Source organism: Panthera pardus, unplaced genomic scaffold, assembly GCF_024362965.1.
Source record: "Panthera pardus isolate Hobbes unplaced genomic scaffold, ASM2436296v1 HiC_scaffold_15, whole genome shotgun sequence".
NCBI classification, from domain to species: Eukaryota; Metazoa; Chordata; class Mammalia; order Carnivora; family Felidae; genus Panthera; species Panthera pardus.
The window spans coordinates 52279776-52295508 of record NW_026526710.1 but is presented as its reverse complement, the minus strand read 5'-3'; the positions used below and the strand labels follow the sequence as shown (position 1 = coordinate 52295508).

The 15733-nt window shown below is 43.7% G+C and overlaps 1 protein-coding gene across 14 annotated transcripts in view; it reads right to left on the bottom strand.

The window, feature by feature from the left end:
- The window catches only part of FHOD3 (formin homology 2 domain containing 3), a 469161-nt gene that overhangs the window by 102706 nt on the left and 350722 nt on the right, over window positions 1-15733 (bottom strand). For all 14 annotated transcript variants that reach the window (XM_053902586.1, XM_053902585.1, XM_053902587.1 and 11 more), the window contains one exon: window positions 12958-13065. In XM_053902586.1, the coding sequence (XP_053758561.1) occupies window positions 12958-13065 (108 nt within the window). The remainder of the gene's footprint in view (window positions 1-12957; window positions 13066-15733) is intronic.

The window sequence follows — 15733 nt, the reverse complement described above, 5'->3', positions numbered from 1 at the left end:
GTGAGAATGTAAACTGTGGTCCTGTTTCTGGAAATGGGCTCCACCCATAATATCAATGTCAGAATGCACTCAAACCATACAAAAGGGAATCCCAGATCAACCTTTAAAAAAAAAAAAAAACACCAAAATTCAAGTTAGTATGGTAAATTCTCCTTATAAGGGCATCATTAACAGATTTTTATCTTTCATATTAAGTTTTTCAGGAACAATCCTTACAGCGATTGGAAGTTGCTGTCATGTTTAATCTTGGCTGGCCTGAGGACCAGCTATGGCAAAAAAGGAATGAGCACAACAAGGTTTAGAGAAAACCAGAGCATGGCCAATCGCTGAACCCCGGTGAGCCTAGTTTACTTGTTTGTAATTAGTGATAATAATACTTGAAACTCATGAAGCACCATCAGGTTAACACGAGAGTTTATGTATGAGCTTGCTTAGAACAGCATCTGGGCTGGAGCACCTGGGTGGTTCAGTCAGCTAGGTGTCTGACTCTGGATTTCTGCTCAGGTCATGACCTCACGGTTTGTAAGATCCAGGCCCTCATCAAGCTCTGTGCTGACCGCAGAGCTTGCTTGAGATTCTCTCTCTCCCCCCTCTGCCCCTCCCCAGTTCATGCGCACTCTCTCCCTCTCTCAAAATAAATAAATAAACTGAAAAAAAAAGAACGGCACCTGGGCCATCCTGGGTATATGACACATCTCATTTTACGCTGGGAGCCTAAAATCTCTGGATGCAAGGGAAGGCTAAGCTGCAGGATCAGGGTCAGATCTGGGATGTGACACTGGCAGCTCCCAGCCTGAGAGGCGAGAATGGGCCGGGGGATTGATGTGAACGTTCCCACCATGGCTACCAGCTGGGTGAGTCACCAGGGCTGCGCGCCACCCCGGAACACATCTGGAAAGCTGAAGTTGTCTACGATACAGCCGAGGCAGCTGCAGCCGAGTGAAGCCACGTAAGAATGCAGGTGGAGAGGAGCCAGAGAGAGATTTTGCAATGGAGCGGATGATCTACTCTGAGTGAGAGGAATTGCAATATTTAATCCTGACCATACCAGGCTCCAGGGGCTTCCCCAGAAACCCATCTGGTTAAAGCCTCCCTCACTGAGATGTCTGAAACAAGAATTCCATTTCACTGAAATGTGTTTGGTAATCACAGTTACCACTTATGGAGACAATACCGTGTGGTACTATTTTACGTGAAATGATTCTTTAAAAAAAATTTTAATGCTTATTTTTGAGACAGAGACAGAATGAGAATGGGTTAGGGGCAGAGACAGGGAGACACAGAATCCGAAGCAGGCTCCAGGCTCCGAGCTGTCAGCACAGAACCCGACGGGAGGCTTGAACTCACAAGCTGTGAGATCATGACCTGAGCCAAAGTCGGATGCTCGAGCGACTGAGCCACCCAGGCGCCCCTACATGAAATGATTCTTTTAATGCCTACAACCTCTTGTACTCAGTTCTACTATTCCCCTCTTTATAGAAGAAGAAACTGAGGCCAGAAGAGTTACATTGAGGACATAGCAGAGGTGGGCATTTCAACAAGCCTGTTGGCCAGAGCCCCAGTGTTAACCAATGTCTTACAGAAAATAAAAGAGAAAGGAATACACTTCATCTCATTTGATGAGGACAGCATTACTCTGGTGTAAGACCATTCTGGAAGACAGCTTGGCAATTTCTTAAAAAGGTAAACATGCACCTACCATAGGACTCAGCAATTTCATTTCTAGGTATTTATCCAAGAGAAAAGAAAGCACATTTCCATACTAAGACTTGTACGCAATGTTCATAGCCAAAAATTGGAAACAACTCAAATGTCCATCAACAGATAAACAAACTGTGGTGTATTTGTATGGTGGAGTACTAGTCAGCAATAAAAAGGAATGAAGTATTGAAACATACAACAAAATGAATGGACTTCAAAACACTTATGTTATTTGAAAGAAGTCAACCCCTCCCCAAGAGTACATATAGTATGATTACATTTATATAAAACTCTAAAAAGTGTAAACTAATCTATGACGACAGAAAGCAGACCAGTGGTTGCCTAGGATGAGGAAGGGCTGCCTTGCACAGAAGGGCATGAGAAAATGTTTGGGGTGATGGATATTTGCATTATCTTGATTGTGATAATGGCTTCATTTGCATATACATATGTCAAAACTTCTGCTCAACTTTTTTATGTCAATTATACTGCAAAAGCTGTGTAAACACACATGCTCCTTTGGTAAGTTTGAGTTAAGTAAAAGTCTAATTTGTGAAAGAAGCAAATCTTCAACACTTTTTATTTAAAAAATGATCTCTGGTGAAATAGTAACAAAAGTCACACTAAGTTCACAAATTATCCGATATTTGAAATTATCACTTAATTCACGAGCAGTTAATTTCACATAAGATACAGAGGTCAAAGAATGGTACTAAAAGGGCAATTCATTGGTGCAAAACCATGAGGTTGTCCTTACAACCTAGCTGTGAAAATCGGGGGTCACTCGATCTAAAGATCACAGGAGAAGAGGTAACTCTGGGTTGTGCCAAGCAGTATTTGCTTGCCCTGGAATGAGGAAATGTCAGAATCTTCTTTCACCCTTCAGGGCTACATCCCAGCTCTCAAGGATGAAATGAGCAAGCCCCAGAGGCAGCCCTAAGAACCAGGCAACTTTTCTCCATCATCGTGGCTACAATCATGGAGACATCTGCCGTCAAAGAGGGAGACATGGGTTTAAGGCTTCCTTCTGCTCTCTCTCCTCCCAACTGTCACACACTGCTTCAGCGCAGCTCTGAGGTTCCCAGCCATGGGAGGCAAGAGCACGGCTCACATTGTGTGCTGTGGACACTGGCCCCACATGCAGTCTCACGTGACTGCACTCACTCACGTGCAGGGCACGTGCCATTCCCCTAGGCATAGCTGGCATCATGCTTCGACCTGTCCCCTGACCCCTTCTGCAGGCCTTGACCCCAGGCTCACAAGCAGTTCTTGCCAGTTTGTTCTTACTTTCCACTCTCCTGTCCAAGACCAAGCGAGTCCTCCAGCAAGGAGGTCAATCCTCCTGTCACAAGTTCCCGGGCCACCACAACGTGGCTTCATGATTAAACTATTCTTCGGGCAGCTTCCAAATCACGGACTGCCACCAGCACCTCCTGGGTCATGGCTTCCTGGCCTTGCAGGCCCAGACCAAGGTTCATCCTTCCCAGCTTCTCTCTTCCTCTCCTGTCCAGGCCAACCCACACCTCCTGTGCATGCCCACCCCTTCTCTAAACACCAAATCTCTTCCAAACATAGTCTTCCAGCTCGGGATCATGTTTTAAAGAAAAATATGGACTCACTCATTTTTTTTTTTTTTTAATCTCCCTCATCTAAGTGGGCTTGCTCATCTCATCACGAGAGCTGGCAAACCTAGGGATAAGTTGCAGTATGTCTTACATTGGTGACTCAGTTTCCCAGACCTCTTATTAGAGGTGTCCCTCATGAGGATAGAACACCTATGCTAGGCTCTCGACTTTGATGGCCTCTCTACTTCTATGAAATTTCATTTTCTTCACGAAATTTACTGCAGCGGAAACTCTCCATTTGCTGATGATTTGCTTATCTTCTGTTTCTGCCAGTACAGTGTAAGCCAGGTGAAGCCAGGGGCGGGTCTAATTAAATCAACGTCAGATTCTCATGGCAGCATAGGTGGCACATGGTGAGCACCCAATAAATATTTACCGAATGAAACATAGGAGTCATTATATGTGTGTATGAGTGTGTACAGCCCCAGAGGCTAGGTTTCCAGCTGTCACTGGATATTTTGGTTTTACACTGGCACAGAAGAACAGAGTGTGAAAGGGTGGGGATTCCATCTAAATATCTAGCTGTCTACACACACACATGCTCAGTCACTCACTCTCTCTCTCTCAAATCAACCCAGGAAGAAACTCAGCCTCTCCCACCATAATACTAAGACTTACTCATTCCTGGCTGGGCTGTGTAGAAACGAGTGGGAGAAATGGGAGAAGGGACCCAGGAGTACATTTTCTGAATGAGGACTCTCTCCCTTGTTCCTACCCCTTTTCACTCTGTAATCTTTGAACAACGCTAGTGTGAAACCAGAAACCCAGCCATCAGGGGCTGACCCACTAGGACAGGGCGCACACGAGGGTGTTGGCCCAGGGGTTCTGCTTGCAGCATGGAATAACTGTGTCTACAGCTCTGTGGGTGGAGGTGTTCCATCTGCATTGTTTGATGAGTGACCTTTGCACTTCCTTGTTCTAGGTCTCACCTAACTCTGTGACGCGCACTATTCTCACTTCCCAGTGGAATTACAATAGATAAGCTTAAGGTTGCTATGTTTACCTTTTATATAAACAAGGATGAGAGAATTATGTAATTAAAAAAAAATGTATTCTAATCCCACTTTCCCAAGGAAGAAAACAGGATTCTGGGAGATTCAAACTGGTCATGCATGTGCTCGCCTGCTTATGTGACAAAGAGGTTTGGGGCAGGGCGGTGAACAGGAGGCTGGACAATCTCATGTGGGAGACACGGAAGTGGCTGCTGCCCAACAGCAGCGACAAAGCAGTAAAGATGCCCCCTACAGGAGAATGAACAGGAGAACAGCATAGAGTGTCTCCTTGCAGAAAGAAAAAACTCGCTTTTACGAGTCATGTGAACACAGATCCTACAGGGCACAGTCCTGCTTGTCTTAAAGATTTCCCCCCATATCTTTGAATAAAATATCCAATCCAGGAAAGTTAACCATCTTGATCCCATGGCTTTGGGGGACCCAAACCTACTACCACGGACCACTGTAGATTGATGAACCCCATTTTAGGAACAAAAGGACAAATACATCAAAGGGCTGAGAGCTGAAGCATATGAACCCACAAAGATGTTACAATTCATCCTGTCTGAGGAAGTCAGAGGAGCTTTATAGGACAGATGTCATCTATGTGGCTCTTAGAGGACGAGAAGGAGTCAAGTGGATGAATAAAGGAGAGGTTGGCCAAAGAACAGAGCAAATCGGAAGGAAGAGTCCCCAGGAGAGTCTGGTATGTTCATAGTGGCATCTCCATGGGGTTAAAGTACAATGAGGCTGGGGGACGTGACGGTTGATAAAGCTGGAAGGTGTCTGCAGGACCCAAATGTGAGAGATCTTCTTGGTGATGTTAGTCAAGTTGGGCTTCACTGGTTGGCAGAGGAGTCATTCAAGGTTTCTAAGTGGGAAATGTCATCCGCTCAGATCTACATTTCAGAAAGACCTATATCACTCAATAGATAGTCTGGGCATGACATAGATCTTGAACTAAATCTATGGTAGGAATGGTAAGGAGTCAGCTCCAAAACACACGTGGGAGAAAGAGTCCCTTGAGTCTGTTGAGGACTCAGAGTCCTCCCGCAGGACAGAGGGCTGATGTAGAACCCAGGTCCCCACACACCCACAGTCACAGCAGATAGATGCCATCGGGGAGCCAGACCTACCGTATACTCACTCTGTCAACGGACCAGCGCATCTCCCCTCCTCCACTTTGGATGCAATCACAATCGATTAATCAGAACCACATTGTGCCTTACAGGAACTCATTGTCTATAACAAGACTGGTATCAGGAACTAGCAGCAGGCAAGTGGGAAGGAGCAGGCAAGGTAAAAGGAGAACACAGCTTCTGTGAATGGTAGGGACTCAGTCCACATTGGTACCTTTATTTCCTGTCACCGGTTGTAGACTGGGTGCCATTAATTCTGATCACATAAAAAGAACATGCCTTTGATCTTATTTTATATGCTCTTCAGGATTTTCTCAGTGATGTCTGAGGTGTCTTTTTTAACCGACTTCGACCAATTTAAATTGAAAATTAAAAAAGAAAATTAACTAGAGCTCCATTGCACGATGGTGCCCTTGACTCCACAACACAGTTTTGTAGGAAGTACGGTGTAGGTCAAGTGATGGAACACAGCCAGCAAGTATTTGAGACCCAGAAAAACATATGAATCATCTATTTGGAAAAATCAATGGTTTTAAATCCAAACAAGTAAAACCTCGAGGCACACGTAGATACGAGCGAAGGCAAGAGATGATAAAAGCCAAAGCTGACTAGGACAAGAGGACACAAGCACACAGATCCATGCACAACAGACAACCCACACAGAGGAGGAGATTAGGATGAGGAAGACACAGCTACCAGCAAGTTATACTCAGGGCGATAGTCAAAAGGCCTGCCAGGCAGGTAATATATACAAAACCTGAAGTAACTGAAAACAGGCAGGAAATGCATGGAAACGGACATCTTCATTCTGAGGGAGGAGTTACCGCCCCAGTGGCAGAGACAGGTGTTGAGGGGGGTCATAAGAAGGGAGAGCCCACAAGGGGAAGCTTGATTTGGCAGACAGAAGTCACAGCTCAGCAGAGCAGGCCCCCCTCCTCCCAGTCCTAGCTGCTGGGTCCCAGCTTCCCCAGATATCGCCCATCCTCTATTCTGGCACTGTCCATCACCATAAACAACTGCACAATAGCAGAAGACAAAAACAACAGGACTGTTTCAAGGTAGCACGGGACAAAGTCCTACTTTAAAGACTGCTGACTGCATGATAAAGACAAGAATTGGGAGGAAGGAGAGCTCCTGACAGCCTCACAGAAGCCAGGGGGTGGGACACACTCCTAAGGGAACAGTTTGAACACAGACACATACGTGAATCTGGATTCCTGTAGGTACATGACAAATCGGTAGGGACATGATTGTTCATTCGATAAATGGTCTGCAAACAAGTGAAAACATTTAAGGTGGATCTCTGCCTCACACTATATGCCAAAATAACTTCCAGCTTGATAAAATATTTCAATGTGAAAACTGCAGCTTGAAATTCTGGAAGCATGCAGGGGAGAAAAGGTGTCCTCACGAGGAACACAAAACCAGAAGACAAAAAGATAAATAAATTTAACTCATAAAACTTAAATTTGTCTGCCTGGCAAAAGCACCAGAAATGAAATAAAAAACTAATGATTGAGGGAAATAACTGCTACTCTTATCAGAGTTTATAAATAACCTCTACACTTCAGTAAGAAAAAGAACTCAATGGCCATGAGCCAAAATTTCACAGAAAAGGAAATATTAAATGCTTGTGGACATAGGAAAACATGCTCAACCATATTCATAATAAGGGAAGTGCACATTTAAATTTTAATACCAGAGAACTCTTCACCACCAGGTGGGCAATGGTTGAGACTGTGAATGGTCCTTCTGCATGGGGGTGGGCAACGAGCTCTCTCACTCAGCATGGCTCACAATCAAAACTCGTACAATCCTCATGAAAAGCAATTTGATAAAAATCAATCAAAATTTAAAATGCGTAAACAATTGACTTACTAAATCTATTTCTAGGAACTTATCCTATGGACAACCACACGTGTGCAAAGTGACACATGGACAAAGAATTATGCTGCAGTATCGTTGGTCACAGCAAAACACTGGGGCCCATCAATACAGAATTGGGTATATGAAGTAGCATCCAGAGAAAAAAGTATGATGCACACATTAAAAACAACACAACAACTAAGTACTGCAGGGGGGAAGAACCCAGATGCAGGTTTTAAGCAAAAAAGCAGAACGCACAATAGTTTTGTGCAGGGTATTACCATGTGTGTAAAGATAGATGAAACATGTCTACGCTTACGTGAACATAAATGTCTCTGGACGTACACGTAAGAAATCGCTAGGAGTCGTCGCTTCTGGGGAGGGAGCTTCACTTTCATTGTACAGCCCTTCACCTTATGCACCTATATGCAAAGCCCATATAAAAATAAAATGCAAAGCTGCATCCTTTACCCATCCTTACTATCCGTTATCACTCCCAACAGAGGTGCCACTGCTCATATGTGGGTTTACTGTCTTCCACGAAGTAGGGAGACTCTCTCTGCTGGGGCCACGAAACAGGGCAAACAATTCCCAAGCGTTTCTTCTTTTTCAATTTTTTTTAAAGATTTTTTTTGAATGTTTATTTATTTTTGAGAGATAGACACAGAACATGAGTGGGGGAAGGGCAGAGAGAGAGACACACGCAGAATCTAAAGCAGGCTCCAGGCTCTAAGCTGTCAGCACAGAGCTCAGCCCGGGGCTCGAACTCACGAGCCACGAGATCACAACCTGAGCTGAAGTTGGACACCCAGCCTTAGACTAAGCCACCCAGGCAACCCCCCCCCCCACCTTTTTTCACTTTTTATTTTTATTTAAATTTTTAAAAATTTAAAAAAAAATGTTTATTTTGAGGGAGAGTATGTGCGCGCTCACAAGTTGGGGAGGGGCAGAGAGAAAGGGGAACAGAGGATCTGCTTTCAGCAGAGAGTCCGATGTGGGGCTCGAACTCACACACTGTGAGATCATGGCCTGAGCCGAAGTTGGACGCTCAACCAACGGAGCCACCCAGGCACGCCATCAAACTTTTCTGAAGACTCTTGATATTAACCTGTAGAACAGGCAGGGTATTGTCATTTACAGCAGTGTCATTTACAACCAGCAGTACTGTTGTAAGTGGAAGACAGAACAGAATCAATACTTAAGGCACACACTGATCCTTCGGGTTTCAGCTCAATGAGTGACGTCCTTCCTGGTCCCTAAAATCTGGATCTGGGGTTCTTCCAGTGTGCTTTTCCACACAGAGCACTCACTGTGTTCACCTGCTAATACCCCCTTTCATGGTACAAGCTGGGCCTCATTATCAGCGCACTCCCCAGACTCAACACCAAGACTGATGGCCTCAAAGCACCTTCAGCCCCAGGCACTTGACTTGTGTCTGATCCCCTCACGGTCATTGCTCAGTAATTGCGGTCACCACACCGAACGAGCATCTGGCGCCATTTCTGAAAAGGCCCACAAGATGGAGATGTCACTGCAGGAATGGAAAGAGAATGGGCTCTGCCCTTCCCAGTTTCCCAGACTCATTTGCTGTGGTGTAATTATTGTTTGCTTCTTTGTTTCATTTGAATATTCGACATGAATGGTTCAAATATTCCTATAATTCTTCTTTTAAAAATATTGAGAATGTTTCCACTCAAAAAGCACAGTTTCAAAATTGAAACAATTAGAAAGTCTGCTTTCATTAAACAGTGGCATCTTGTATCCCAGAGGGCCTTTGCAAATAGTTCTGGATTTCTTATTTTCTTTTGTTTTGGCACAGCTCAACTTCCAATTTCATGAAAATTAATGTTACATTGTTTCTGAACGACAGCCCTATAAACGAAGTCATAATAGGAGATGTGGGGATGGATTCATTTTAATACCCTTGACTTGACTTAATTTTGTATATTGTTTCTTCAGTTCTTCCTTTCTAGGTCAATTTATCATTCTAAATTTGATTAACATCCAACATACTAGCATGCTTGGGAAAAATATGGAAAACACTAAACTCACAATGATGGCTAGTTGGATTTCCAAAGTGGGCTGACCTGCTTGAAGGGGTATTTTAGTTGGCCTGATTTTCCTAGGACTTAAGGGAAGTGAGTCTTATTTCCAAACCAAGGGGAAAGAGTTCTAGATCTTTCCAGTACTGCACGGCACCCTGACATGCATCTAATTTTTCAGGAGTGTGTTAACAGAAAACGTGGGTTCTCGGGACACCTGGGTGGCTCAGTCGGTTAAGCGTCCTACTTTTGGTTTTGGCTCAGGTCACGATCTCATGGTTCCATAGGTTCGAGCCCCACATCAGGCTCTGTGCTGACAATGTGGAGCCTGCTTGGGATTCTCTCTCTCCCCCTCTCTCAAAATAAATAAATAAACTTAAAAAAAATAGCATCAAGCTTTAAAAAAAGAAAAATAAAATGTGGGTTCTCACTACAAGAATGCAACTATTGTTCATAATACTTTAATGCCTTTCCTGAGTTTTTCTTTTTGGTTTCAAGAATTATAGGTATATAAAACATCTCAACAATCTTACAAATTACTGAAGTATATACTTCAGTAAAAACAATCACACACCTTAGTAGGGCAGAAAACTGTTGTAAATGTGAAAATAGATGAGTGACATACAAATAATTCAGTTGTCAAAAATGAAAAAAATTAAACTGTGTAAAACCACATATTATAATAAATACAACTTACATTGTACATTTGGGTGATGTATACGAATATAAGTTGGAGTTGGGACCCCTCCTTCTTTTTCTTTTTTTTATATCATAAATATAAGCCAGTGAGGCCAGAGTAAAACGTGGTGGGGTGGCCAGGCTGGAGGACTTGCTGGTCTTAATAATGGAACTGCGTATCTGATGTTTCAAATGATTGGTCACATGGTTTAGTGAAGCCATAAATGGTGATAATTGGGAAAAAAACATGCGAATGTAAAGCAAGTAACTCTGAAGCTTTCTTTGCTAGTGGATACAACAGATGGTTCAGGTAGAGAACTTTCTGTAGCAGAGTATGCTGTAAGAGGGAATTGGAAAGGAAAGGCTACCATTGGGGTGCCTGGGTGCCTCAGTCGGTTAAGCATCTGACTTCATCTCAGGTCATGATCTCATGCTTTGTGAGTTCGAGCCCCGTGTCTGGCTTTGTGCTGACAGCTCAGAGCCTGGAGGCCGTTTTGGATTCTGTCTGTCTTTCTTTGCCCCTTCCCCGCTTGTGCATGCTCTCTCTCTCAAAAGTAAATAAACATTAAAAAAAAAAAAAAAAAAGGCGGGGGGGGGGGGCGGAGAAAAGAAAGGCTTCCATTACTGGCTTCTCTGGTAGCCAGATCTCAGCATGCAGGCTGGCTGGAGGGATTTCATGTAAGTAACTTCTTCAAGCCAAGGACCACTGAGTCCACCTATCCCCAGGGACCCTCACTGTGTCCCTGGTGTCATACAGACTCCTGATGACTCGCATGCCCCAGGCTGAACATCTCCACCTGTGATTTGCTTTTTTTTTCCAGCAAATTCTGTCTCCGTTCCTAGTTTCTAACATCCTCATGCTTGAGCAAGCCTGAACCCTCACTCATTCTGCTTCCCCTGCTCCCACCTTCCTCCAAGTTTGCCCCAACTCACTGCTCCTCTCAAGCCCCATGGCCACTGCCCTTCTTAGGCATGGTCAGCCCTCTCAGACTCAGAGATAGCAGCCCCTGTCTCTGTAGCCTCGACCCACTGGCTCCACTCATGGATAGATTAGAGCACCCCACCTGCTGCTTCAAAACTCTAACAGCCCCTGATGTCTCAGGATGAAGCATCACCTCCTCCCCAGGGCATTCAAGGCTCTCTGGGATCCAGCCCCATCCTGGCTCTTTTAATGCTCCCACCCAATGCCCCCCCCCTTCCCAGGCCCCAGGAGACACTCAGCCAGATCAAGCAGGGAAGGAGACACAGGCAAGAGTCTTTCCAGAGCCTATACCCCTAACCCTCCAGCTCAAACCTGGACCTGGGTTTCCAGGGGATGGGAAGGGGACCCATAGGGGAATCTCCCCTAAAGCCCAGGGCTTTGGAAACCTATAAACTTCCCATCCTGATAACCTGTCAACTTCAGGGACCTCCACACTGTTCCCCAACCAATGAGTGGGTAATTCACCTGATCCTGGAACTAGTGTTTACTGTGGCTCTGCCATAGTCAGGCCCCAGGTACCAAGGGGGACACAGCAATGAAGGGGACCTGGTTCTTGTTCCCAAGGAGCTGGCAGCCTAGCAGGAACAAGATGTGAGATGTAACATCAGTAAAACTTTAATATTCCTGACTTGGACCCCAATATCCCATCCCATTAGATAAGGACCCTCTTCAATGGTGACCTCTCTGGGACCACAGTGATTTCAGCTGATCCCAAATAGAGGTGCCCTAGGACGAAGGGTACAGTGTTTTCAAGGAAATCAACTTTTTATCTTACGGACAAGATCTTACTAAGTCCAGATACACCCAGCCTAGGGCCATGCTGGGCTGTGAAACCTGAGATTTTGACAATGTGGACCCTATGTGTCATCTTAGAAATTAACACCATGTGTGGGGAGGCAAAGTTCATTGGACAGCCCCTCTTCCTGGGGCTGTAAGGTCTTGCCTGCTCTACATCCCAACCAAACCTCTAATCACCAGCCACGTTCAGCAAAACACACTTCAGAATACACAGATGATTAGAGTATAGAATACAGGTCGAGTTTGTTTTAAATTCAGGATTTGAGGCAAATGATCATTTTGAATTGCTCATGTCTAGATTTCTGATCAATCACACGCTGCTGGGTGTTATATCTTGTCATCACATATTGTCACTTCCCACTGGACCCACACGGTGGGGTTCACATAATGCTTTCATGAGTACCTTTTCAGTGGCTCATCAAAACCACCCTCTAAGGTAAGAGTTGTCATAACTGGCATTTTACCCTCAAGGATTAAATAACTTCCCAGTGACTAATTGGAACCCCAGCCAGTCTTCCCTAACTCAGCACTCTTGCCATATAAGGGTAACTGTTTTTAATTGTTCTAAAATTACAGGTCTTACCTTTTCCTTGTAAACACATCCTTGTGCAATCACTCGCTTCCAGAAGTAATAGTTAGTTAATTTCTAGTGGTCTAATACTCTTGCCAAGTTAAATTCCTTCCATGGACCCATGCAATTCTTTTCCCTTCTGGTAGGTCCTGGATTAATTACATTAAGGTACAGACCTTAATAGTCCCACTACCTCCTGACTTATATAGAATTGTTCATTCAAAGATAAAAACTGATGTTTATAGGACCAAATGCAGACCTTACACAAATTCTAGAACAGTTTTTCATAGATCAAACCCTTCACATTTAAGTAACTGGGAACAAAATTTTTTATACTTTCTATGGAAAGAACATAGGGAGATGAGACATTAAAAATATCACTTCTAATAAAATATTTACTTAGTAAATAGTGTGAAAGAAAATATTCTTGCCTTTGGACTGTATTATGTACAGAAAAATACTTTGGATTATGCTTTGTATTTCTTTTCCTTTAGTCATTCTTCATCAAACTGATTTCTTCCACCGGAGGGTAAAGCCATCGGCTTCCTTCTTATAAAACTCACCTTTCCAGCCTGGCCTCCTGCGGAGGTGAAAGAGATGACGTGGGGGTGGCGGGCACAGCAGATCCAGAAGGTCTTGAGTGATAAGAGGTGTTGCCAAAGCTGTTGTATCTAAACAGTGCAGAAATTTAAGGTAGGGAGCAGGGTGGAAGGAGAGAGAAATGAGTACAAGTCAGTAACTGAATAACACTTAGCAAACTATCTTCATTTTTGCAAGAAAAACAGGCTTGGAAATGCTAACACCATTAGTGCTTTTTCTCATTTCAAGAGAGTTACTAACTGCTTCATTTTATTTCTCATGAGAGAGGTTTCCCAAAGGCCAAAACCATTGGGCAGAGAGATTTACGACAAGGGGTTTAAATAAAACCTTCATATTTCCTTGTTTGTCCAATGTACGTTAAAATTCTTTGCTAACATAAAGAATCCCAATTATGTTCATTTGAATCTATGAAGATTCTTCTTGCCTCTCATGGCGGTACAATTAATGTTAAATCCACCAAAGATCTGTAGAAAATACCAAATGATTAGCTAAACAAACATCTTATTAAAAAGTCTGTTTTAGGTATTTCCAAATCAGTGTCATTCATTAAACGTAATCTTGTCACCTGCCCAGTGACCAAGGAGAAAATGTCCTCAGACCTGCTGGACTGGCCTGCTGGCTAGAGGTACATGTGTTCACACTTTCATCCAATGCTGCTTTTGAACCCAAAGTACAGCCACCGGGTCTAAATGAGCCTTTATCATTTCCCAGTCATCTCTGACAAGTTTCCGGATGAGTAAAGTTCTAGAGTTTTCTTTCTGGTTTTCAGAATAGCTGTCCCTCAGCTTATTATCACTCAGTGTGTTCCCAGAAAACAAATTGTCACCTGAAGCCCTTGTGGCGGGGGTTGAGGGGGCAGACACTCATGATTAGTTACAGATGAGACCCAATGATCTGCCTCTCAACCCACTCAGCTGCGAGTCAGGGCTGACTGCTTCTCCTAAACTGGTTGGGGACACTTGGGTGCATGAGACCCTATGGGTCACTATGCGATAAGTGCACAAAGACCTTCCTGCACACAGTGAATCCAGTTCAAACTCCCATCAACAGAAAACAGCACTAAGCATTCTGGGAAGCACCTTAACTTCAAATGTGGATATCCTTTGACAGAGTAAGCCTCCTTTTGGAAAGCTAGCATAACCTTATGGTTATCTGTATACTGAAAATGTCATTCATGGCAATACAGGAGCATTATTGAGCCCATGGTGAAAAAAACCTGGAAATTACCCAACCAGGTAACAACACAAGAATGGTTAAAACGTGTGATCCATAATCCGCGGAATATTATGCAATGAGTAAAAATGATGGCCAATTCTGTAAATGATAGTATAGAAAATGTTTATATACAGGCTGAAATAAAACATCAGAATATAATATTTATAGTTTGATTTCAACTGTACAAAAATATTCACAAAGGTCAAAAGCTATGTGTAGAAAAAAATCAGAAACAGGCTATTTTACAAAGTGGACTAGAGAGAGATATTTTCCATTTTCCCTCATAAATTATATCATTATAATGATAAATAAAACATTTTTATTACCCCAACTCTACCCTGTGCTGCTAAGTCTGGTCTGCTTAGCTATGGGTCTTATTATTTATTTGGCATCACAGGTCAGGCCTGTGTCACTACACAGGCATGCCACCAGGCAGAGGGAGACTCCGATCACACAGTTTCACGACATCATCCTCAGCCAACACATCACTCTCATGGGACATGGTTTCTGGGCATCCCTTTTCTTTTCTCTTTAAAAACCCAACATGCTACATGCCTAACAGGTTAACTGCTTCTCCATGTGAGGGTTGGACTGAGTTTTTAAGAGAGCTCCCAAACCACAGGGCATAGAGAAGGCAGAAAAGCAAAGGGTGAGAGGAACATACAAAGAAAGGAAGCAGTAGAGAAGGGAGAAAAAAACTCAGGAGCAAAGAAGAGGGAGAGAAGTGGGCAGAAAGCACTGTGACATGGGCAGGGAAGGAGGCTGCCGTCAAGAGCTTGGAGTCCTCAGGGAGACAGAGCCCCGGGGCCCAGACACCAGCCCTGTGTCACCCAGCTGCCTGGACCCTTGGCTTGTTATTCCCTGCAAGCATCTAAAACAACCCCCTTCTGACCCGAAGTGGACATCCTGTAGAATGTTTTAAGAGGGTTACGTTACCATAACTGAGTTTAAATGACATTATGGAAATAAAACCAAGCATGATGCATATTCCCCCTGCTTTGGTTTTTCTAATGGCTGAGCAATTAATTCAAATACCTCACAGTCTGTTCAATTTTGCTTCTCAATTTCAGCCAAACGAACTGGACCATACATCTCACTCGGTTCACTGTACTTTTTCCCGTTGGTTCTTTGTACTGACTAATCAGTTGGTGCCTGCTATAACCAGTTCCGCTGCACTCAACCACTGAGCAGTTACAGACCCCTTGAAAACCACAGTAAGTGAACATCAGAAAACTAATAGGTGCAAACAGTATTAATACAGCATTTGAATTCCTGTCAAATAATTAAAAATTGTAAGAATTTCTCAGTTAAATATAAGTCAAACCTTATTCACAAGCATGAGGCTGTTTTTGTAAATTTATGTGTATATTCATTCATTTATATGTTTCTCTTACTCCTGTCCCCTAGGACTGTAAGCAGTAGCAAAGACCAAGTGGAAAGGACCTGGATCCAGGAAAGCCCCATCAGAGGCTCTGAGACCATCACTAGAAAGTCCAGAATGACCATCATGGGCTAACACCACCC